Source organism: Lepus europaeus, chromosome 16 (assembly GCF_033115175.1).
Source record: "Lepus europaeus isolate LE1 chromosome 16, mLepTim1.pri, whole genome shotgun sequence".
NCBI lineage: Eukaryota > Metazoa > Chordata > Mammalia > Lagomorpha > Leporidae > Lepus > Lepus europaeus.
Genome location: NC_084842.1, coordinates 7,839,972 through 7,866,208, shown reverse-complemented (window position 1 = coordinate 7,866,208; position 26,237 = coordinate 7,839,972). Strand labels below are relative to the sequence as shown.

At 41.3% G+C, this 26,237-nt stretch overlaps 1 protein-coding gene across 2 annotated transcripts in view; it reads left to right on the top strand.

The window, feature by feature from the left end:
- The window catches only part of UNC5D (unc-5 netrin receptor D), a 564,017-nt gene that overhangs the window by 443,773 nt on the left and 94,007 nt on the right, over positions 1-26,237 (top strand). The window contains exons 5-7 of one of the 2 annotated variants that reach the window (XM_062213085.1): positions 5,107-5,287; positions 6,118-6,285; positions 8,009-8,173. In XM_062213085.1, coding sequence (XP_062069069.1) covers positions 5,107-5,287; positions 6,118-6,285; positions 8,009-8,173 — 514 coding nt within the window. The remainder of the gene's footprint in view (positions 1-5,106; positions 5,288-6,117; positions 6,286-8,008; positions 8,174-26,237) is intronic. The other variant, XM_062213086.1, reaches the window with a different exon arrangement.

Genomic DNA, 26,237 nt, shown 5'->3' with positions numbered 1-26,237 from the left:
TAAAGATGCCGCCATCAGTTAAATGGATAAACTATTAGGTTACAAATAAAAAAGAGATCCGCAGTTAGGGGTCTACTCATGTGCTGGTTTTTTATAGCCATCATTGCATTGATGGACCGCAGTCATGACACCATAAACACCAAGTGAATCCATGAATATATGGAGACCTACAAACAGGCCATAGTATACGTCCATAGCTCGTGTGGGTGAGTGGAGGAGAGGTTGCTGAGCAGGACCAGCTCAGATGGTAGCACAGGTTGAGCACTCTATATCTCGAAGTCATCATCAACCTAGACTGGCAAAGATATGAACCTTCTCCTCTGGAGTTATGCAAACAGTAGGCCTGGGATGACCAAGTTAATGCAGGTCTGGATAGCTAATATCCGTGGCTCAAAACCCTCACTTCCACATCCATCATAAAATATTTCCTTGTTTATTCATCATTTATCTTTTGGGGCTTTTTGATAAAACTTTGAACTGAAAAAGCATACTATGGCTAAATATAAATTTGAACATCACCATGCTACATGAGAAATAAAAAAATTTTGTTGCTTCCAACCTAAAGTGATATTTTTCAGGTTAATAAAGCTTTTCCTTAAATGTGCCAAAATTAGCTACCAGGAAGAACAGCGCAGTTGCCCCTACTTAAGAACTCTATGAACATCTTGCATTTCCTACTTGTATTTTTGGTAAATATATTTATATGTGTGTGGGTGTGTGATATGAATATATATATCACAAATATATATTTATGATTTTTCCGTTTTAAAAATTTGTGAAAACACCAAATATACAATTTGTATTTTGATTCTTCCATGTTTTCTGAGAATCTAATGTTTTTCCTAGTTGAAATTATAGCTTCTAATGCCTATAGGATATTAGCTCATGTTGTTGAATCACAATTTATTAAACACAGCTGTATTATTTGCATATTGCTTTGACATGCTTTTTCTTTTTAATTTTTGAATTTAATTTTTTATTTTTATTTATTTTTATATAAGTGGCAGACAGAGCTCGCACACTCCCCCAGTCCCTGTTTCATTCCCTACATGCCTGCAATGATGACGCCAGCAGCCTGAAACACAACCCACATCTCCCAGCGTCTACAATAGCCGGAAGCTGGATTCAGAAGACAGAACCAGGAACCAAGCCCAGGCACTGTAGGATGTGGGCATAGTGACCACCAAGTCAAACACCTACTGCACTTGTTCTTTCTTTTATTTTTGGTGCCAACGATAATATTGTGGTTAAATGCTCACTTGTATCCCTAACACTTTATTTTTCGAAGTTCCTGGGATTATTTATAGTGACAAAAATCAAGAACGTTTCTACAAGTGGGCTTCATAAAGTTCATGGAAATGCCTATTATGACAAAAACTAGGCATGGATTTATAATTTTTTTTACTCAAAAATGAAATTGCCTTTCAATCACATTTTTGTAGATTTTTGAAGTACTCTTGCATCTGCAAGACTATCAAATTGAGATAAGAGCTAAAAAGAAAATTAAAGCAGAGTGGGAGAAAAGCAGGAGACTTACTACTTTAGGAAGTGTTACTAGGCCAGGCCTCTCTGATGAGATCCGATCTGACACTTGACTGCAAAGTACAGATGAGCCATGGGATGCCTGTGGGAAGAGGAATCAGCAGGAATTACTGTCCTGAGGTTGGAACTGGCTTTGAGCTTTCTGGAACAGGAAGGAGTCCCGCAGGACTGGAGTAGAGTAAGAAGGGATTACTGATGAGAGAGGCCACAGAAGGACTGTGTTAGCATTGGGGTGAAGTGGATTTCAGGTCATTGTAAAGAATAAACCATAGCAGCAGGAATGGAAGTAGCAGACAGACCACTTAGGTAAGGGGCTACTTACTGTAAAAGTTGGCCGGCGCCGTGGCTTAACAGGCTAATCCTCCGCCTTGCGGCGCCGGCACACCGGGTTCTAGTCCCGGTTAGGGCACCGGATTCTATCCCGGTTGCCCCTCTTCCAGGCCAGCTCTCTGCTATGGCCTGGGAAAGGCAGTGGAGGATGGCCCAAGTCCTTGGGCCCTGCACCCGCATGGGAGACCAGGAGAAGCACCTGGCTCCTGGCTTCGGATCAGCGAGATGAGCTGGCCGCAGCGGCCATTGGAGGGTGAACCAACGGCAGTAGGAAGACCTTTCTCTCTGTCTCTCTCTCTCACTATCCACTCTGCCTGTCCAAAAAAAAAAAAAAAAAAAAATTAAAAAAAAAATTTTAAAGTTCCAAAAAGGAGATGACAGAATGGTAGCTGGTGAATTGAAGTATGGTTTGCACTGTCAGCAAAACAAAGAAAAGAAGCCATTAAACAACGTGAGAGAGAGAGGCTTTAATCTCTGATACTCGGATAGGAAAAATCTCTTTATATTGTTATGTAACATTTTTAATGTTAGTGATATAGAATATTTATTTAATTGCTTAATTTTCATGTGATTGTTGTTTAGTTGTTGTTTTTTAAGGTTTATTCATTTGAAAGATGGAGTAACACAGTGAGAAGTAAATACAGAGATCTTCCATTCACTGGTTCATAACCCAAATGACTGCAGCATCCAGGGCTGGTCCAGACCAAAGCTAGGAACTAAGAACTCATTTAAGGTCTTGCACATGGGTGGAAGGAAACCAAATACTTGGGGCATCACAGGTGCCTCCCAGAGACATTAGCAGGAAACTGGATCAGAAACTCGGAATATCAGGGATTAGAACCAGACATTCTGACATGGGATGCATGTGTCCCAAGCAGCAACTTAACATGCTATTCCATAATGCCTGCCTGAGTTTGTTTTTGTTTCCAATCAACTATATGATCATCCTTCTGCCATACTTAGGAATGGATTTGTATCAATTTTTATGAGAACTTGAACTATGTGTATTATTTTTACTCATATCGTTTATATTATTAAGCTATTAGGTATTGGATTGATGAAAAATATCTTCCCAGATTGTTGGCCTAGTCTGTATTGTATGTGTGGGTAGTTTGCCATTGGAAACCAAATCTCCACTTGGTGACTACAGTCTTAATTTCCACTTGGCCAACATTCCTTTAGGAAAGCTTTCTTGGATTTCCAGGTGCTGAGATTCCTTTAGCTTTAGTCTCTAAATACATGAATGAATGACTCTGAAATGTATACTGTTAGTGGAGAATTGAAGATACTGTGTTGCAAACTATTATTCAGGTATGTTATAAAATCAGTTCTAGGGCAGGCGTTATAATACATAGTATACCTGCATCCGATATCTGGAGCACCTCGTTTGAGTGCTGGCTGCTCCGCTTCCGATCCAGCTTGCTGCTAATGAGCTTGGCAAGGCAGCAGATGATGGAACATGAGTACCAGCACATGAGTCCATGTCCCCTATGTAGGAGACCTGAGACGTTTCCTGACCTGGCTTCCACCTGGCCCAGCCAAAGATGTGGGCATTTGGGGAGTGAACCAGAAAATAGATGAACACACTCTGTCTCTCCTCTGTCTGCCTTTGAAATAAGCAAATCAGTCTTTAAAAAAAAATCATTTCCATTGCCTGCTTCGGTAAAGAGAGCCTGCTGATTGGATCTGGGTCATCATTAGTGTCTACAGGTGTAAACTGGTCCATGGTGGTGCCCTTCGGACCTCCTGGAGTTGATCATGAGACTGGCGTCTTAGGACCCTGTACCCCTGCACTTTCACATCTTTTTATGTTTTACTGAACTTCTCAGGCATTCTCAACAGGCTATGTGATTGCCATTTTATTTTCTCAAATTGACCTCTTCTGGGGGAAAAATTTGTATTCTTTACATCTAAACTCTCATTAATGGCATGGTGCTTGGGGTAGGTATTGAAAGAACATTATAGATTTCCTTTGGGTAAATTAATTCCTTTTTATAGGGACCAACAAATAATTGCTAAGTTGCTGTATAACAGATGCCTCTTATTTATTGGTGATAAATTAGAATTCTTTAGATTTAAACACAAAATGAAATGAGCCATCTTATTCTAAAACCAACTTTCAATTAGCTATGCAGATGGTGAGCAGAGTGTGACAAAATGCCCCCCAGTGCCTGTGATTCTGTGTTATGTCTCCGTGGAATCGTCACTGCCGGTGTTGTCTGTGATAAATTCAGGGTTTTATGTGTCTGTTAAATTACTATTTTACATATGCTGGTAACTAGGGCTAAATGGTTATTGTCAAACAAGTGATGTGTCTCATGTGACCAAGATGGCACTAGAGAATGGAGATGTTGTTCATTGGGGAAGCAGAAGACAGTTAGATCCAGGGACACTGGGGTGCCTAATACACTGGGGAGGGAAGCAGGGGATGCTGCCACCTCCACACGGGTGGAGACACTTGCATCTGAGTCTAATTCATGATTTCAACATAGAGAACTTTGCGTTAAGGATAGGATTCTGGTGAAAAGAAAGTCACTTCTCTAGGAGCAAGCCCAGGAGAAAATGAAAGAGATGAGAATAGCCCTCCCCCAAAGGATGGTGATGCACTCCTTCTGAAGACAGGCTTGGCCTTAAATTAGTCAGGTGCCTAACCCAGAGCTTAGGTGAATCATTGGTGGAGCGGCATAGCTGATTGCCACAGAAACATCCCTGTAAATCTAGAGAACACAGGCCTTTGATTGATATGTCTATCGCTCCTGAAATCTCTATGAAAGTTATAAGTTCTCACACCTTTAAAACATTGCTTAAATGCAAACATACGGACTTAGAAACCTTATCAAATAATATATTCTCTCCCTAAAACATACAAGTTCAGCATGTAGGTGTTGATTTTCTGAGCTCTGTTTTAGAACAGCTACTGAAATATCATCATCATCAGTGTTCTAATGAAATGACCTAATTGCAGTCACCTCTTTTCTCTGTCCCAGTGCATTTTTAGAAAATAGGTCAAAGTCAATAGAATGCTTGGGTTCTTTTCCTGCTTCCAGTTTGTTAAGTACCAATTTCCTGAGTATTACCACATTCACTCAATAAAAGGGAGGAAAGGCTATGAAATAAAGAAAAAATTGTTCCTGTCCCTCTGTGTTTGCGATTCATCCCTCTTGCACACTTCCAAGTCTAGGTAGACGTTCTTATGTTGTTTCAAGGCATATCCACGTGGCTCTCTTCCTGTAGGTGGAGTGGCTGAAAAATGAGGAGCCCATTGACTCCGAACAAGATGAGAACATTGACACCAGGGCTGACCATAACCTCATCATCAGGCAGGCACGGCTCTCGGACTCCGGGAATTACACCTGCATGGCAGCCAACATCGTGGCCAAGAGGAGGAGTCTGTCCGCCACTGTGGTGGTCTATGGTAAGACCAGCCCAAAGGCCAGGAGTGGATGGGGAGGGCAGACAGCAGGGAAGTCGAGGGAGATGTGCTTTATCAAAACCTTCAATGCTTAGACCTGCAAGGACCCCAGGGGTCATCTGCTGCCTGCCTCCCCCAACTGGCAGCCAAGAACACATCCCATTGCTATGAAGGTGTTCGCTGTTGCATCCGATATTAGACTTCTATGAGATAGTCAGTGACATTTCCAATCTCTCTGAAAAATGATTTTTAAAAGGCTGTTTATTTTCCTCCATGTGTTTATATTTGAAAAGAGTTGAGGTGAGCAGCTTCTGCTTCCCACCCCTCAACAAACTCAGGGTCCACTCTCAGCCTTCCCAGACCTGCTGTCAGATGCTTCAGCTCTTGGCATATGAAATCCACCAAAAACAAATATTACTATTTGCTGAATATCTCAGGTATCGTATAAGAGAAGTTCCTGGCTATTTAAGTAAAGGCATCCCCTGCCACAATAGAAAAACCCTGGGATTTATTTTTGAAGCACGTAAAGTTGTAGAAATTCAAATGCTGATATTTTCTTCATATATGCTGAATTTTCCAGTGTTTTAGAGATCTGATGATAAGTCCTTTCTATTTTTCCTAACTACACTGCAAAGCCCATTCTCTGTGTGTCCCTCCCTCTTACTATGGATGAGGCAGATGAGGTAAGCCCCACCTTTGCCTCCTTGGGCTCTGCAGTCTCTTGGTCCCCAGATGCCCAACTCACAACACCTGGCACAGTGGCTTGCACATAGTAGGCAATCAGTAAAAACCTCTCTCCTTGTTTTCTCCCCCTCCCCATCTTTGTCTCTCAGTGAATGGAGGCTGGTCTTCCTGGACAGAGTGGTCAGCCTGCAATGTCCGCTGTGGGAGAGGATGGCAGAAACGCTCCCGGACCTGCACCAACCCGGCTCCTCTCAATGGTGGGGCCTTTTGTGAGGGAATGTCAGTGCAGAAAATAACCTGCACCTCCCTTTGTCCTGGTGAGATATATACAGATTCCCTTTTCCCTTCTGATCCAGCAACACTAGCAAGCTGGTGGGAGGCAATCAGTAGCACCTTCCTTTCCCAAGTCAATCTCTAGGGCAGAGCCTCTGTCCAAGGTGCTGATGTGGAACTCATTTTGTCAACAAAACATGGATGAGATACCTCTATGTAGGGTTTGGGGACATTTTATTTTCTACTCCAATGACACCAAATACTCACCATCAGTAAGCCAAATTCTTGGAAGTACTATAATCCTGTGTGTTTTGGGTGGGGCTGAGCCATTCCCCTCCTGTCCTTGGGGTCTCCCATTTTGGTGGCATGCATGCATTTGTATAATAGTCAGCAGGGTTTTGGTGAGCTGCACAAAAGAGCAGGTACCCACACTTTGACCTGTTACCCCCAGAAGCCAGTCATAGTTTGTTTACTATACAGCTGGCAGAGACTGCACATTGTCACAGCATCCGCAGTTTACATTTGGGCTGCATTTTCCTTCCTTTGTGAACAGAGAAACCTTATAAATCAAATATGGCTTCTATAAGTTCTTTTGTTCATCTCTTGCTGGTTATAACCCACTTTATTCAAGGAGAAATCAATGGGGTGGAAGATGACTTTCTCTATGGAAAGCATATCCTCCCACTGAGAAAAAAATTGGCCCTGGATCTCACATGCAGTATGGAACAGTAACTCCAAGAACACTGGACAAGAGCCTCATGGCTTATTTCAAATTTAGTTCTACTCAGAGCTAACATGAAAGTGCTCTCCAGCTGCATAGTCTTGGAGTTTCATTTTGGACTCAGATTCAATAACTTTTATTGAGTGCTTACTATGTGCCAAGTACCGTGCAAGTTGCTTTTAAAAGTGTAACACTGAACTCTGTGTTGTGAGTTTGATTTTCCCCAGTCAACGGAAATGATAAAATGGGACTCGCTGATTTGCCCAGTTTGCTCAGTCAATAAATTGATAGATCCATGATACAGACTCTGACATTTTACATCACATTCGATTTTTTTTTACAACTCTTGACTAATGCTTTAGATTAAAAATTGCAATATCTTAACCCATAGAAGCGTGGTTGAACTATTCCTAGGAGGTCGTGGGACAATTGCCTCAAACATCTGGCATACTCTCCGGGGTTGGTTTTTACTAGAATTAAATCGTTTGTTCATTTCTACATAGAGCAGGAATCCATGATCCAAGAAATTCTATTTATGTAAGTCCTGGTGTCTTGGGGTTTGACTGACCTCTTTTAGTTTAATATTATTGATATATTTGGGTTTAAACATATATTGTTCAGGTGCTTTTAGGGCTTAAAGATGGTCCGTCTTTTTGCTGTAAACTGTCAACCCACAGAAAGTGGCTGGTTACCAGTGGGTACTGCACACTGTTCAACTGTCCCTCTAAGATGCACTTGGGCAGGAAAGACTGGGAAAGAACTGATAATGACCTTATTAGCCAGCCTCAGGTACTGGTGATTCAAATGCTTGCCTATATTCAGTAATGGTCTCATCCTCAGATAGCAAGAAAATTACACCACCATTGCTGTTAGCCTATCTCTTTAGAAAAGAAACCATAGAGAGAAAATAAATGCATTTATTATTTTGTTTTTGATTTGGGGGTGATTTCTTTAAAATCAGCTCTAAGAAAAACAGCAGTCCAGGGGTAAGTCTCTCGGCTGCTGCCACATCCATTCTAATGATGGTTTTTTGTTTCCCTTTGAAGTGGATGGGAGCTGGGAACTGTGGAGCGAATGGTCAGTCTGCAGCCCAGAGTGTGAGCACTTGCGCATCCGGGAGTGCACAGCACCACCCCCGAGGAATGGGGGCAAATTCTGCGAAGGTCTGAGCCAGGAGTCGGAGAACTGCACAGACGGACTCTGCGTTCTAGGTAACTTCTCTGTAACATCCTCAGTGCCGATCATGATAGCCACACACTCACAGGTTCCAAGAAAGAATGCTACAACCATTCATTCAGTCGCAGTAGCTACCAGAAGGTGGGATCCTCAAGAATAAAAGGAAATGGGTGGAAAGTGTAGAAAGTAGACAAGCATGTTTTGAAGGGAGTAATTTTAAATACTGTATCACTGTGAGTTCTATAAATGTGTACACTTAATGATATAGAATGTTTTCTTGTTGTTTTAAAGATGTATTTGTTTATTTGAAAGTCAGAGTTACACAGAAAGAGAAGGAGAGGCAGGCAGAGGGAGAGACAAAGTGAGAGGTCTTCCATCCACTGGTTCACTCCCCAGATGACTGCAATGGTCAGAGCTGTGCCGATCCGAAGCCAGGAGCCAGGAGCTTCTTCCAGGTCTCCCACGTGGGTGCAGGGACCCCAAGTACTTGGGCCTTCTTCTGCTTTCCCAGGCCATAGCAGAGAGCTGGATCAGAAGTGGAGCAGCTGAGACTCGAATAGGTGTCCATGTGGGTTGCCGGCACTGCAGGCGGCAGCTTTACCTGCTACGCCATAGCATCAGGCCTGTTTTCTTAAGAGAAATTACTTAAGAAGTAGTTTAGAGTATCCTTTTAGGACTTAAGATTATTTTTCACTTGGATGAAATTCTGAAACTGAAAGTTTCAGAATCCTTGAAGTTCTTGCAGAATTTTGCAGCCCTGAAAAGCATTGAATAAACCCTTCAGAGGCCATGGTGATGTGGCAAGGAACATGTGTTAGAGCTGTGTCTTCCACGTGGAGAAGGCAGGCAGGTAGACTCCTGAGGAGCTGGGGGCTGGGATCAAACAAGAGTCATTTCAAATCTCCCCAGCCTTTGCTGTGTTCCTGAGATGCTGCTGTTACCATTTCCAAGTGGCTGCCTTAGCTGCAAGGTTCAGAAGGGTGAAATAGGGTGGAAGAAGGGCAGGTTTTGATTTTTTAAAATATTTTATTTATTTATTTGAGAGGCAGAGTGTCTGAGAGGGAAAGATAAAGAGAAAGGTCTTTTATCCTGTAGTTCACTGCCCAAATAACCACAATGGCTGGAGCTGAGCCATGAGCTTCTTCTGGTGGTCCAAGCACTTAGGATGTCTTTGACTGCTTTCCCAGGCCAAAGGCAGAGAGCTGGATCAGAAGAGGAGCAGCCTGGACTAGAGCTGGTGCCCATATGGGGTGCTGGCACCGCAGGCAGAGGCTTAGCCCACTATACCACAGTGCCAGCTCTTGGTGCTATTCTTTATTAGCCTTGAAACCCTGGGGCAGCCACTTCACTGCCTCGTTCCTCTGACTGTAGATACCAAAAATGATTCCCACTCTGGATTTCTGTGAGGGCTAGATGAAAACGCAACATATTGGAATCTTTCCTAGCATACTGTAGGTGCTCAGTAAATATTAATCCCTTCTCTGTTCCCCTACTTGGTTGAGCTAAGTGTATTGATTTTGCTTGGGTCCTGAAAAACAGGAGACGGAGGCTAAATGAGGGGACATGAAGAAGTCAGTGGAAAATGGAGTTACAAGATAAGGTTGTTTTGGTGCAAAGGAAAATTGAAATCCATGATTACAAGGGTTCTTCAAAAAGTTCATGAAAAAAAAAACTGCATGGACTTCAAAAGTTTTTTACATCAAAATAAACCTTTTTCAATTTCATTTCTTCATGAACTGTTGGGAAGTACCCTCATAGGTATGTTCTTGAGGTAGGTGTCTTTCTTGGAAAATTCCATGTGAAATACCCTGAAAAAAGCACTATGTCTCAAGTTTTTGTTTTGTTTTGTTTTGTTTTTAATAATTTCAAGGGTGTTTGTTGCTTTTTATCTAGTAGATGGCAGGGTGGAGGAAACACCTAGGCTGGACTTACTTTTCTGCAGTCATGTGTTTGGATACCCTTGAAAGCAAGCACATGCTAAATATTATATTTTCAAATAAATCTATGTGGTTAATACAGGTTCAAATGACAAGTATATTAAAATGACCATTATTACTGTTACCAAAAGCTTTGTTTCTGTCCCTAATGCCAAGTCAAAATGACAAGGATAAGGGTTTTGAGTGAAGAGAAGAGAATATTAATCTGTCAATAGATGAGAGGGTAGTAGACTCAAGAATGACCACTTTCTGAGTAAGAGCATCTTGGGGTTTCTAAGGAGGCTCTGTGGAAAGGCTGCTGGTGTGGCAGAACCACAGAGGGGTCGCAGGTCTCCAGTGTAAGGCACCAAGGCTTGTCAGGAGAGCCTTGGCAATCATTGTTTCTGTTTTATCATGGCGGTCCTTGAGGCCACAGCTGGTGAGATGGCATCTAGCCTGACTGGGTCCTCCTGCTCTGCCACAGAAATTGAGATAAGGAACAAGGCCATGTGCACCTTTAGACATGAGCTTGCAGGACCCTGAAGCATCAGTTTCCCAGGTTTACATTTAATATAAGTAGTTAGACTTGTTTATGTACATTGCTTTATACCTGGTTACACGAACAGGCCACAGACATATGCGTGAATTTTCTAGTATGGGTACTGAGTAGCCTGTACGTGATAGATGCAATGCAGGGACTGTACCAAAAAGTTTGCAGGGGAAAATGTTTAAACAATGTTTATTTTAATGCAACAGCATGTTTGAAAATCCATTTAGGCTTACGCATGTACCATGAACTTTTTGAGGTCCTATCATACAAGACAACCTAGCGCCAGTTTCAGTGATGCAAAAGCTATGCTCCTCAATAAATATCTACCAACCATTTGTCTTCACAATGCCTTATCTCTTCCTAAGTGGGAGGAAACTGAATAACAAATTCAGGAGCAAGATCTTTAAGGGAACGGGTTTACGAACACCCTTCTATACCACTAGATTTTTCTGAAGCATACCTTTGAGATGTGACTATTCTATATTATTGTGGTCATGTTTTAACATTCATAGTCGGGACTGTGAGTTTCCACTGGAGTGTGATTGTTGCTAACAGGGTTCCACATCCGTTGAACTTAAAGAACTACTGAATGAAGACAGTGGCTAGCTCTTAATGTAAAATAAGTTATCAGATATGTGGGCATCATTTGCATTTATATCGCCGTATAGGCATTTATCAGTTGAGTAAGAATAGTGTGTGGGGTTAAAGGAGTTATCAGCCCTGAGAGTGCAGTGTCTTTACAAGTTTCCAACAGTAACATCTGGGATTCTCCCAAGAAGCAGAACCAGTAGGACACAGAGAGAGAGGGTGTGGGAGAAGGAGGAACAAAGAGAGAGAAAGAGATGCTGGAGAGATGTTTGGAGATATTTATTATATGAAATTGATGCAATTATGAAACCTGGCAAGTGTGCAGTCTACACAGCCAGTGTCCCATTTCATATCCACGTGGTGATGGACCGCCATGGAACCAGGTTTATCTGATACCTTAGGATAAGGCTGTTTGAGCAGAGAATTTTTTCTTAGTCTGCCTAAGCCTTTTGTTCTATTTGGGTCTTCAACTGGTTAAAAAAGCCCCATAAACATTCTACTTAAATTTTAAGCTCATCCAAAAACATCCCCACAGACACACCTGAAATACTGTCTAACCGAAGATCTGGGCACTCCGTGGCCCAGTGGAGTTGAAGCCTTACAGATGCTCATGTGCTTGTGAAGTTGAGTTAGCTTACTTCTTCCTCAGAGTTACTCAAGGCCATGGTTCAAGCAGTGGCTTTGGCTTTGATTTACTGAATAAACTCTTCCTATGGCATTAGCCATGTGTGGCTTTAGGTGCCCGTGAGTAGTGTGATAAGTATTCTGTTTATATTTTCCTGTAGTGGGAAGAGCTAGGAAGCTCTTGGTATATGTTCAGTGTTCAAGATGAAATGTCTGTTAGTTCTCCAATGAGTTGAACATGCCATGTGAGCCTGTTCATTCTTTTCCATCTATCCATTCCTTTTTCCACATCAGCGTGGTTCTCTACATCCCTTGCTCTCATAGCATGCATATTAAGATATCTTTCAAATATGATCAGAGACCTTAGAGTGCTACGTTGAGTACACTTTTTGAGGGGAAAGATGTAGTCCATAAAATCACAGAGGTAAATGAAATGTATTTTCCCCTTTTCAGTGGCAAAAGGATGTATGCTGTCTTTTTAGACAAAGTGGCTACCAGTATCAACAGAATCGAATAACAATTTACTGTTTATGCAGTAAGCAATCCTGTTAAATGATGCCAACATTACTGTGTGCTTCTTTTTTTTTTTTAACTTTTATTTAATCAATATAAATTTCAAAAGTACAACTTTTGGATTATAGCGGCTTTTCCCCCCATAACCTCCCTCTAGGAGTTACTCTGTGCTTCTTGCTTTTGCAATGCTATTGGTTTAAAAAAAAAAAAAAAAAAAAAAAAAAAAAAAAAAAACTATGCTCTAAGGATAGAACTCCAATGAAGGCTGGCTTGGATTAAAATAGCATTTGGCAATGGCTTTATGGAGCAGTAGCTTTGTTGAAGGATCTGGGTCATGTTACAATTTGGGAATGTCCTTCATCCTATTTATTTCCCTTTATGCCACACATGACCCTAAAGCAGTTCCTCATTTTGCACCTTCCCTTGCAGGTTTTACAGTGACATTGGTTGGCTTTTGGATGACCTACAAGTTTTTGATTTTATTTAACCTTTAGCAAAGCGTCTGGATTTCCTTTGTTACCCCTGCGGGTTGCGTTTCTCCTAGAGATGGAGCTGCCATCTCTGAATGATCACTTTAATATTTGGGTGTGATTGTTGCTTGGTCAGTTGTGACTGGACCACAGCACCTTGGCATTGTGCGATCACAGATGGCCACACCTAAATGCTCCCAACAGAAAATAAATGCCCTAAGACTGGTGAGAGCGAGAATGGATGCTTTTTTTGCCAATAGCAGTGAGTCTACAGATTCAAATTGCAAGTATAAGCCAAAGAGCCAGTGCCTTTATGCCAGAGAGTTGTTTGTGCAGAGAGATAATTATGAGACGTGACTTTCAGGAAGAATTTGAAGATGCGTGTTTTCTGAGCTTGAGCAGCGGAAACCTGTGGTTTTCTGACCATTGCCTTTTCGACTCCCTGAGCATGACTGCTGCCATGCTCTGAGAATCTTAGCCCAAGGCAAATAACCTGCACGTGCCTGGTTGACAGGAACAGAAGGGTGGAAGTGGCAGGGTGTTTAGTTTGATCGCAAGGAATACGAGGAGCCTGCCCCCTCTGTCTGTCTTCCAGAAGATAAAAAACTAAGGACTCTGGCTTGAGAAGATTAAATGGATCTGCCTTAGAAGGGATTAGTGCCTCGATGTGCAAAGTGACTCAAGCCAGAGAAATGCCACAGGGGCCTGAACCAGAGAGGAAATCTTCAGAGCTGAGCTACCTGAGAGCTAATCTGTCCTTCTTGTCGAGATGTAACACGGGTCAGCTCAACACTGACGGTTCAGAACCGGAAATATCAGTTCCATGGTGGTTTGTTTTCATTTCTGATGGGCTGCTTGATAAGAAAATCTTGAATTGGCAGTGTGGAAGCCTCATCCAGGATAGACATCTCTGTGGTATAGCCGACTGAAATAAATACCCCCAAGCTACACCTAACAATCTAAACACATAGACGGTTGAATGATCCCCTTAAATGACCTACAGGAAGCACCTGATAAGAGAAAGCTGCAATCAGATGAAAATAATAGTTGCTTTGTTAAGCATTTTCGCCTGGACCTATTGGAACCTCATTGTTATCCATTACAGTAATTACCCGCGTCCCTTTGCTGTATTTCCTAGGGCACTCAATAAGAGAAATTTTACCCTGCAGATAGTTATGTGCATGCAAAATGCTCTTTTATTTTTTCCCTTTGTTAGTACTGTTATGGAATACCTACTTTGCATATAGGATTAGAACAGATGGATATCCCTTTACCAAAACAAAACTCGTGTATTCCTTTCTCTGAGCAGAGTCAGGAATTAACTTGACTCCTTCTTAAACTTTTTGTCAGATAAAATCTTATTTCAGAACCAGCTGCACCACACAATTGCTTAATGGTAGCAAAGTGAAACTCTGCATAGCAAGAAAATGCCAATGACCTCAGCAAGGTAACAGACTGCACAATGCATTCTTGGGTTGCTGTGTAGGTTCCTGGGACTTGCTGATTCTCCCCATGGTTTGAATCTCTGTTCTGTTTATAGGACATAGTAGGTGCTTTGTGTTACATAACATATTTTCCTGGAAATACACCATAACTGCCTTTGTGAATAGCAAGCAATAGTTAAATTTAGAGTTGCCATATTGTGTGCGGCACAGCAAATGTGGATCTAATATTACAGATCCACAGGAGTTGTAAGAATGTAGATTTGGACACACATGGAGTCATAAGCAACTTAGCAGCCATCTCTCCATCGTGCCCCCATAAACACTCCCCCATCATAGGAGCCCATAAGAAGACCAGTGTGCCACAAAGCTTGGTGAGACAGATTGGACTGGCTCAGGACTAAAGTTTCCCTAGTGCTTGGTAAGAAAATGCAGCAGAGATTTCTCTTTTTTTCTCCTGTGTCTTAATAAAGGCTTTTTAAAAACTTCTGCAAAGCTTGAAGCTGTCACGTTTGTGCCTTATGATAAGAATTATTGCAGTCAAGTTCAATATCCTGAGCGGAGTCACATGTAAAGAATAACCCTCATGTACAACAAGTTGCCACCCACTATAGACTTTTCTGTTCTTATGCCTTGCTAATAAAAAGACAAAGACAACCGATTGTTTCCGAGCATAATCCCTTGTCCAGATGAGGATTGGCTGCATCCAGATGCGTGATTGATGTGGATTTCATATGCTGCTAAGATCTGTGGCCTTTCTTATCAACCAGCTCTGAAGCACTCCAGCTGCCTTTTGCCACCATCTCCGTGTCACTGTGGATCTGTGCTCCATGTGTGAGGTCATGACAGAGTACCCGAGGTAATCACAGCTCTCTCAGCTAATAGAAGCCGAGGGAATTATTCTGCCCATCACGTTCCTCCATGCCTTCTTCCCCTGTTTCCTGTTCCCATCCATCTCCCTGCAGCACATTTAACTATGTGCTTTCCCCTTCTGGTAGAATTAGAGGGAAGTGCAGGCTGTTGCTGAAAAACATCCTCTCTGGAAGGTTGTTTATGGAAGGCACATCTTGTTAGCTTTGTTCATTTTATGAGAGGCATCGAAATAAAACATCTCCACTGTAACAGGAAGGGCTCTCAAACTACATCTGAGCAGCTGGGAAACAGGCTTCAGGAGCCTCCAGATCACATTATAGTTAGAGAGAGAGCAAAAGGGCAAAACCCAAAGTGAAACATTATGAAAACTCAAGAAAACTGAGCAAACACATGAGAACGGGGCCCTGTGACAACGCAAGCTGAAGACAGGATGCCATTAAAAAGCTTAAGGACATCGCTTACAGATGTGAAAATTCAGTCCTTGAGCCAGATGGCTGATGAGAGTGCAAACCCACTTCAAAGCAAAGACCATGCTGCAGGTGCCGCCTCACGGAGCACAGGCAGGGTAGTGGCCCTGGGCTGAGGGCTGGGGAAAGGTACAGAGGTTGAGGCTTCAGGAGGTTGGCCCAGGTGGGCCTGGGATGTGTTTGGCAGACACAGCAGAGGCCTGACAGCTTCCCAAGGCTCTCTGTGATTCTCAGGTGAAAGGCAAGGTTTCTCTTTTCAAAAGATTAGAAATGGACATGAACCCAGAACTGGAAGAAATGAATGAATGAAGTCTACTGAACTTGAACATTCACCCCCTGCAGGGGTGGGGGACGTCCAACCCACGGGCTGTGTAAGGGCCATGAGATCACCTCGTCCGGCCCTGCCAAGGTGGGCCTCAAAGTTCAGTACATCCACAGTTATAGCAGGCTAGTTTTTAAGTTGATCGTTTTATATGGCCCGTGAATGATGTTATAAATACGCAGATGGCCCTTGGTGGAGAAAACGTTCCCCCACCCCTGCCAAACAAGGGGTTTGAGAATCAGGGCTCTGTGGTCAGATTGCTTGCGTTCACTTTCTGGTTGTACCACAAGGGCAACAATTTCTTAAACCTAAATGTGGTTATCTATAAAAGAAGCATGCTAATAGTATCTATGATAAAGGGTTGTTTCAGAGACACGATGATGTACTAATCCAGAGTACTTAAGACTGGTAGTAAGCTATCTACATAAATTGTTAATAACTGTGTGTAAGCTCGTGTGCAGGCAAAATCGCCTCCTAATGAAGAGATTTCTATGACACACGAAAATGTTTCCCATGTTCTGCAAAAGTAACAACATTGTGACACTTTGGATGTTTTGTTCAACATTTCCTAATGTATCTGGTTAATAGAGTGTTTCTAATCAAATAAAAAGTACTTGCCATTAAAATCCGTAAGAGCCACAAATTATGTTCTTCATACAAACCAATTCTAAGCAGTCATTTGGAAAACAACGTCAGTTGTAGAAACACAGAGTTTAGAGAACGCTTACAGTTTACTAGGCTTCCTAAGCTTCCCGTCACACAGATTTCAACATCCTTCCCTAAAACCTTTGCTACGTAGCTGAATGAACAGCTTTCAATTGTCCAGCTTTCTCTGCTCAACAGCTGAGATTTGGTCCTGAGAAGGAGACAGACTAGGTGACCTGTAAGGTCCCTACCAGTTCTAAAATACTGTAAGTCCATCCCAAACCAATAGTTCAAAAAATAATAAGGCAGTGGCTCGAGAGAGAAAAGCGAGAATACCACAGGGACCTGCATGAGCCACAGGTGAGAAACCCATCCTCAGGATACTGGTTTTATTTAGCAAGTGCCAGCTGCTTCCCAGCGCACATGGCCATCAATACCATATCACCAGATTTTGAGAAAAGAAAGCTGTCCTGCAAGGAGACATGAGGCAAGGCTTCACTCTCTCCCCGATCTGAGGTCTGCGGAGGAGAGGAGAGGACCGGCCAAAACATGAAAGCCATGGAGAGGTACCTTCTCACCGGGGAGGCTGTACCACCAGCTCTTTCTGCTCAGTGGACCCCTCGCTTCTCCAGGAGTCGTGACAGTCAGGTTCTGGTCTCCTTGGTTCTAGGAGTTATTTATGGCTGAACGCTTCCGCCTCTGCTCCTGCCCAGGTGACGTGACTTGCTGTTTGGGCTCTGCTGTATCTGTTGACAAGAGGCAGCCCACCTGTGTTAGATCTCGGCCAACAATGAAGTGTGCACTAGGTAGTGGCGCCTCCGCCCCAGTGTTTCTTGTCCTTGGTGATTCGGGCCTCTGCGGAGGCAGTGAGAACCAGGCAGAGATAGTTGACCCTGAAATGTGCAGCTTGCAGGATCTTGCACATCTCAGCCTGGGAATCCTCCGCCTGCCTGGAGTCAGATCCATCCCAGGACCTGGGTGCCTCCTCCTCCCATGCACACTCACCTGCCTGCTCAGCCTATGCTGGTCTTCACTGGGAGGGAGAGTCCACTCCACCCATTACTGACAGGGCCAGTCTGAGCTGGGTCTGTAATTACACAGAGGGTGGGATATATGGGTTTCCATCATGCATGAGAAATATATGTGTTCTAACAACCTTGACAGAAAATAACTTCTGCACAGCATTTGTCAGCACAAATTCAAGGCAAGGGTGGGTGGGGGAAACAGAACTGAACAGCCTAGAAATGACTAGACTTTGTACCAATTTACAGAGCCCATGGTTGCCCTAACCATTCTGCAATAATTATTTGTTGCCAATTTGCAACATATTCCCATTCTCAGATCCCAGAATTAACAATCTTGCTGTTCTGTTTCAATACCTATTTTTTAATGACTGATGGGTTTGAGGATCAGTACTAATACCCAGGCTCCCTTCTAAGTCAGGAAGTTTCCACAGTTTAGGTTTTCTGTCATATAAAGCAAACTCTGTTTCATTAGTTCTGTGAATTATACTTTCTACATTTGCAGTGCAATTAATCAGGATTCCACAGTACAAAACTCCAGGTGAGAAATATGGGTCTGAACTAGAGAAAGATTTAAAGTCTGAGATCATAGAGTGGTTGGGCTATAAAAGATATGGCAAGAACCCAATCAAGGAGGTGATTTAAAACTGAGTAATCTAGTAAAAAAAAAAAAAAAAAAAAAAAAAAAAAAAAAAAAAAGTGGTCTCTGGAGTGAGCTGAACAAAGCAAATTAGAGAGAGAAGAGAGGAGACTACTGTTTTAATCCCACCTTTTTTCCTTAAAAATTAAATGCATGTCTGTAAGATCATTGAGAAAGGTGATTCATGAAGCAAAGAGCTATTAACATCCCCTGTAGCCATTATCTTTAGTTCCAGGAACCCTGACCTCCCTCTTTCTCCACAGTGTTCATATTATGAGAAAAGACCTGGCCTTGCTTACTTGTGCTTGGTTCAGGACAATGTTAAGTGTTCAGTAGAATGGAAAATTGCCATGAAAGTTCAGAAAGATGTAATGGGGTAGTAAAAAGAGCTCTGGATCAGGAGCCAGAAGTCCTAGGTCCCAGCTGAGGTGTTTTGTTAATGAGTATGTGACCTTGGGCAGAGATTAGGACCTTTGGTTTTATGTCCATACCTGTCAAGTGAGGAGGTTGACCAAGATGACCTCCACATTTCATCCTTGCTTAAAACTTGAAATTATTATAATTTTATATCTTCAATATAGCTTTTACATATATACAATACAAATTCTATATATATATATAAATTATCTATTATAATTATTATATATGATATATGTAGTGGAATATATACATATATGTAGTGGGATATATATATATATATGATATGTGACAGTGTACCACTGTCAAGTACTTTAAGATCATGTTTTTAAATTACTTTTGAAAATTTTATTCTAATTCAGTCACACCTAAAGTTAATCATTTGAGTGATTTTTAAAAATATTTTGAGGGGCTGCACTGTGGCATAGCACGTAGTCTGCAGTGCCAGCATCCTATATGGCTTCAGGTTCAAGTCCCAGCTGCTCTACTTCCGATCCAGCTCCTTGCTAATGTGCCTGGGAAAGCAGTGGAAGATGGTCCAATTCCTTGGGCCCCTGCACCCATGTAATTGACCCAGAAGAAGCTCCAGGCTTCTGGCTTTGGATAGGCTCAACTCTGGCTGTTGTGTCCATTTAGGGAGTGAATCAGCAGATGTAAGATCTTTCTCTCTCTCTCTCTCTCTCTCTCTCTCTCTCTCTGCCTCTTCCTTTCAAATAAATAAATAAATAAATCTTTTTACAAACTTATTTGAAAGGCAGAGATACAGAGAGAAGAGGGGGAGATCGATCAATCTTCCATCTGCTGATTCACTCCCTAAATGTCTTCAGTGGCCAGAGCTGAGACAGACTGAAGCCCAGAGATAGGAGCTTCTTCTGGGTCTCCCACATGGGTGGGAGGGGCCCAAGGACTTGGACTGTCTTCCATCGTTTTCCCAGGAGCATTAGCAGGGAGCTGGATCAGAAGTTGAGCAGCCAGGACTCATAACTGGCACCCATATGGGATGTCAGCACTGCAGGTGGCTTAACCTTTGCCACAGCACTAGCCCACTGAGTGATTATACAGAGTGTGGGGACAAATTTTAGGTATGAAACAAAACACCATATCCCAACAAAACATGTTTCAGAACTCACCTAGGTACTCACTCAACAAGTCCAGCATGTTTAGCATTCAATTCCACAGTCTCATGAAGAAGCCACCATGTCCAGGAATTCACATAGATTGTAGGAAATCTATGGAGCTTGACTTTGTAATGGCTTGTAATTGAAATTGCATGCAGAGCATAGCAACACTGATTTAGTATGTAAAATGCTTATTGAGTACCTACCACATTCTGTTTACTGTTCTAGGCACTGAGGATAGGTGAATAGAGAGGCATAGCTTCTATGTACAAATAGCTTGGTCTGTACTTTAGGTAAATTTGTTGCCAGCGTGAGGACTGACATAGCTGAAGAAACAATTTGGAAGACAAGGATCCTCAATTCACAACTCTTGTTTAAGCTTTTTAATGACAAAACTGATAGCCTGTATCTATCAGTTAGTAGGTGTTTCCTTAGCAGTTGGTCAATAGCCAGTCTAACAACTGCTCCCAGAATTCACCCCTACCATCAATGCATTCCCAACTCCAGCCTGCCTATGATACAGAAACCAAAGGGAACAGGAAGCCATCATGACACTAGGTCAAGGCTGGCACTGACGGATAGGATTTCTGTATCTAACTTTTCTGAAGAATAGCTTAGAGTTAAAAGAGATTTAATGTATCTCTATATATAATACATTCCTGTAAAATATTCAGCGCAACCATGCTAATTGGTATATCTGCCACTTCACATAGCTTTTTTTTGTTGACTGTGTGTGTGGTGAGAACTTATGATCTGTCCGCCTTGATAAATTTCAATGATACAGCATAAACAATTACCTTTAGTCACATTGTTGTACATGAGATCTCTATAAGCTATTTTACAGAAGTGGAAGTTTGTCCCTTTGCCCAATTTCTCCTCACATCTCCTTCCCTTTGCTTATGGCAAACACCATTCTAGTCTCTGTTTCAAGAGTGACTCTTTCCATCGTACGTACCCTTTAACTGGGATTGTGCAGTATTTGTCTTTCTGCATGTCTTATTTAACCTAGGATCATGTCCTTGGGTTCATACACGTTGTTACAGATGGCAGGATTGGCTTATTTTTAAAGACTAAACCATAATCTATTACACATATATAATAATATATGTAATATTATATAACATTATATATGTTATGTATAACATATATAGTAAATTATATATGTTATATATTATATAATATATGTATTGTATAATATATAATTATTATAATATATAATTATTGTATATAATACATACACATTTCTATACACACATATATACATGAAGGATTTTCAAAACTTCATGGAAAATCTATTGTGCAAAAACTACTTACTTGATTTGCATTTTATGTGCTAACTTGATTTGACGCATTGAATACCTATATTGAATAAATGCAGTTTAAATGAATTTGTTAATTTATGCAGATTTTTTTAAATTACCAAAATAAATTTCCATTCCATTTTCCATGAACTTTTTGAAATTTTCTCTTGTGTGGTATTTTTTTATCCACTCATTTTACAGTGGACATTTAGGTTGGTTCCATATCTTGGCTGTTGTGAATACTGCTACAGTGAACATGGGAGTACAGATAATTCTTTGATAAATGGATTTCATTTGATAGAATGTATTTAAATGTTTTAAAAATATTTTGAATATCACTTCTGCTTCTCATCAGGACAACAGCCAATAAATGGTTCCCTCAACCTTGATTCCTGGACTCAATATAATTACTCCATTTCTTTCCCTCTCTCCCACCCTCTTTCCATGTCTTTCTTTGTTTCTTTTTTGTTTGTTTTTTGTTCTTGAAATAACATTTTAAAATTACATTACAGTAAGAAAGGCTTAATATTTCACCAAATAAGAAGTAAAAAACAAAAAGACTATACTTTTGTGGTAATATAGACAATTATTATAAATAATAATTGAATGGAAAAATGACAATTTCATCAATATGCAGTTAACTTTCATCACGGATCATTAAAACTCTAGTAGTATAACTTCTTTATCCATTGGTATGGCAAGGTTATAAAACAAAGTTTTACCAAAGTCTATTTGCACCAATACTGGTACACACAGACCTTTCTTTCTTCTTTCTTTTTTGTTTTTTAAATTTTAGCTCCCATATAAGGAATGATGCATGGTATTTGTCTTTCTAGGTCTGGCTTATTTCACTCAACATGACATCTTCCAGTTGTGTCCGTTTTTCGGCAAATGGTAGAATTCCATTCTTTTTTATGATTGAATAATATTCCATTGTGTATGGAGGCCACATTTTCTTTGCCCATTCATCTGATGATAGACACCTTGGTTGGTTCCAAATTTTGGCTACTGTGTGTGCACCGTTGGTGGGAATGTAAGTTAGTGCAGACACGGAAAAAGTGTGGAGAATTCTTTAAAAAAAAAACCAAAAACTAGAAATAGACTTTGCAGATGATTCAGCAATCCCATTACTAGGTATACACCCAAAAGACTTGAACACAAGGTATCAAAGAGATACGTGCAGCACCATGTTTATTACTCAGTTTTTAAGGTATGAATGGAAGCTACGGAATCACAGCAAAGGAATCCATAGGCTAGAAAAATCATTTTAGTATACATCTCTCCTTGGAACACAATTGGCAATGATTGGATATTATTATTTTGAGACCATTTTCTGGTGAGTCTTGAAGACCTGGGCTTGAGTGTTTACAGAACCCCAAAAACATGCTTTGTCATAGAGCTATCTCCAAAAGCTAGCACACACATAGTTGGTGGAAAGGATAGAACATTGGAGAAGAGCTGGCAAGACTCCACACAGGAGATCGTGCAGTACTTGTCTGTGTGTGCCTGGCTTATTTCTCTTGGATGCATGTCTTCCAGGAGCACCCACGTTGTTGCAAATGACAATACTCCTTCCCTATTTGTGGCTGGATAATATTCCCTTACATACATATAATGGGGCTCCAAAACGTTTATGGGAAATGGAACTTAAAAATCAGTTTATTTTCGTGCAAGAAAAAGTTTTAAGTCCATGCAAAGAATTTTCGTAATACACATTTTTCCATGAACCTTTTGAAGACCCCTTAATAATCTTATGGAATGGTGGCTACCAGTGGATTGGAGGAGAGTAGGGAAGGAGAGCGATGGGGAAAAATTGGTCCTCAGGTACAGTGTTACAGTTAGGAGGAGTAAGTTCCAGTTTTTCATTGCACAGTAGGGTGACTGTAATTCACAATAATGCATTATGTATTTCAAAGTAGCTTTAGGAGAGGATTTTGGATCTTCCCATGACAAAGGATAAATGTTTTAGGTGATATACAATGCCAGTGATTCTGTTGTGATTACTATATGATGTTTCCATATACTGAAACATCACATTATACCTTTATAAATATGTACAATTGTTAGGTGACAATCAAAATAGTATGAAATCTAGACGTCTAAATGATTTTGCTCAGAAATAAAATATGCAAATACCACTTGTGGGTATAGTCAGTTGAGATAATTATTAGTCTGAGACTTTGCATTTGAAAGAAAAATGGAAAGGACTGTTTCCTAAATGCAGACTAATCATGTGCTTTGGCTAAGGGCAACTCTGGAAGGTCTTGGTCATCACAAGTGACGTGTGAGCTCTCTGCTGTGGTGCCCTCCTGATTTCACCTAATTACCATGCTGGCCTCTTGAGCAGTCCCTAGAAGGTGTCAAGGGATCTGTTTTTCATTGACTAGTGTGCATCTGAATGAATTTCTGTTCAGATGAGCGTGTTTGCCTTTGAACCCTGGAATCCTAGTAGTTACCCAGATTTCTCTAGGGAAAATTTTTAAATTTTTTTTTATTTATATAAGGTGAACAAATTTCATATATACAGATTTAAGAGCATAACAACACTCCCCATCCTATCTTCTCTCCCCCTTCCTTTCTTATTTTAAGATTCCTGTAGCAGACAAAGTAATCTGGAAAACCCTGGGAGGAATCTCTAGAAACTTCATATTCTCTGTTCTTGTCCTCCATGGACACGCTCACATTACATTTTAAAGGTGGTAATTAATTTTGTGATATCTGCACAGCCTAGGAAGCTCGTGCTCAGGGTAGGTGGGTGGCAAGGGTCAGCGAGTGAGAACTGAGTTCATCCAGTGATAGGTGGGATAAATAAGGCCTCCAAAGAATCATTTTTGAGCATGATCTTTCTTTTTTCTATTTTATGTAATTATTTGTTGAAAACACAGAGACAAAGAGCTCCCATTTGCTGACTCACTCCCCCAAGTACCTACAATGGCCAGGGCCAAAAATGGAAGCTAGGAACTCAGTCCAGGACTCCTGTGTGCATAGTGGAGACTCAACCACTTGAACCATCTCTGCTGCCTCCCAGGGTCTACATCAGCAGGACACTGGAGTCAGGGTCCACTGTGGGAATTGGGCATCTTAACCACTGGGCAAACACTCACCCCTGAGCTTGACCTTAATGATGAGCTGTGTTGTATTCTGTATTTCTCTGTGTTTCTGATCACCAGAACAGTTGCAGGGCATATACAAGAGCTGGTAGTTGCACTGTTGCATGTTCTACTGCCTGAATGAACTTCCCATACCCAGAGGAGAAGAGAATCCCCTCCTGTCATCTTCGGTGTCTGCCTGACATAGTTCGGTGCAGTGCTATTGCCAATGCAAAACAGGCTTCATGTTTGCCTAACTGTCCTCCAGGGCTGATCCGCCAGGCAGCCTTGGACAGCGATCAGAGAGCATAACACTGCCTCTTAATTATTTCTAGCTATAGGGGGAAAGGAGAAACACAAATAAATGAAGCTCATTGATAATCAATAATCCAACCTTTCTTTTCTACCTGTTCTCAATGAAGCCAACAGCACTTCATTTTATTTTTTCTCCCTATATTTATTTTTCTTTTGCTGCGACTGTGGCTGCAGCATCACAGGTATGATTTCACAAGTTAGGGACCCATAACTGACAGTGACCATAAAAGTGTAAAAAAGAGCAAGTGAACATTTCTAATGTGATTTTTGAATACAAAAACACAACAACATCTACCTTATGCTGTAGTGACCTTAAATAAGACAAACTATGCAGACAGGAAAATAAGCTCTACAAGTGGGAATCATCTCCAGAGATCTCATGGAGGAATCAGAAATTGGTCTGTGCCTTGGACGCAGGAAACTCAGAAAGCAGGCTTGGGAGGAAGAGGGTCCTGGCAAGAGGCGGTGGCAGGGGCCAAAGCTCTGACATGAGACTGGGAATTAATGTGATTGTGAGGCTACTATAGAGATTTGCGTTGAGGGGCTCCGAAAACCAAATCCTGTTGGATGTGACAGGATGAACTAATGGAAGAATATAAAAGCAGGCAGAGTAGTTGACCGTGCCTTGGAGGCGTGTGGAATCATGGTAGATTCGTGCATGCTGTTGTCTGAGAATTGTGCCACAAAGAAGGGAATAGCCAGATGATCGGCCAGAAAAGATGGACTGTTCTACAGACCTCAGAGTCGACTTCTAGGTAATTGAAGGGAACAAAGAACGCAGAAGGTAAATTAAAACAGTTAACACCTATCTTCTTGGGGTAGGGAAAAATGTTCCAAAGTAGACAAACCACAATGTAAGAAATAATAAAAATGGTCTCTGGGGATAGAAACATGGGAAATGACTGGTCTAGTGAAATAGGAGAGTGGTAATCATGGACTCTAATGACATATTTGAATGATGTGGTAGAACCCTACTGAAGAGATTGGTTACAATTTAGGCTATGTCTTGTGGTTTGATGCCTGGATCTTAAAAACAACACGGATCCGGTACCACACATATCCACATGTATTCAAAACCAATGGAAGCAGATTTCCAATCAACACAACCTACAGCTCCCCATGCCCCCTGCTGGCCTCCCACCCTGTGGCTGGTAGATTGGCCCCATCTGTCCATGTCTGTGTCTCTCCTCAGGTCTCCCCATCAGGTCCCCAGCATGTGGGCTTGCATGCAGCTGGCCATATGTGTTCCCCAGCCGAGGCTGGGTGTGGGTGGATGGGTGGGTGGGGGTGCAGTTATAAACAGCTCCTAAGAACCATGGATGCCACGGGAGTGCTTAGGGAGCTTAGAATACATAAATGCAAGCCAAAAAATTAAAGACTGAATCACCACCAAAAATAAAAGGTAGATTGTTCTCACTCTATTATCTAGATACCTACATTCTTCTACATACATACACACACACACTCAGCAGTATTTGAATTACAGTGATAAAGTGACAAAAGCATATCGCAGAATAATATGTAAAAGACAAATCTGTGTTTCTGTGGGTAAAAAATGATAAATTACTGGAAATTTCACGTAGCTGTGTATCTAAGCACATATGTATATAATCTTACATATGATATAAAAGCACAGGGAAAATCCTAGACCCTTGTATATGTAACAACATTAATGATAGTTATCTTTAATTAATTAATTTAATTAATTAATTAAATTAGTTAATTTTTTTATTTGAGATGCAAATAATGCCTAGTAAAAATGTAAATAATAAAAGTGATTTTCAAAA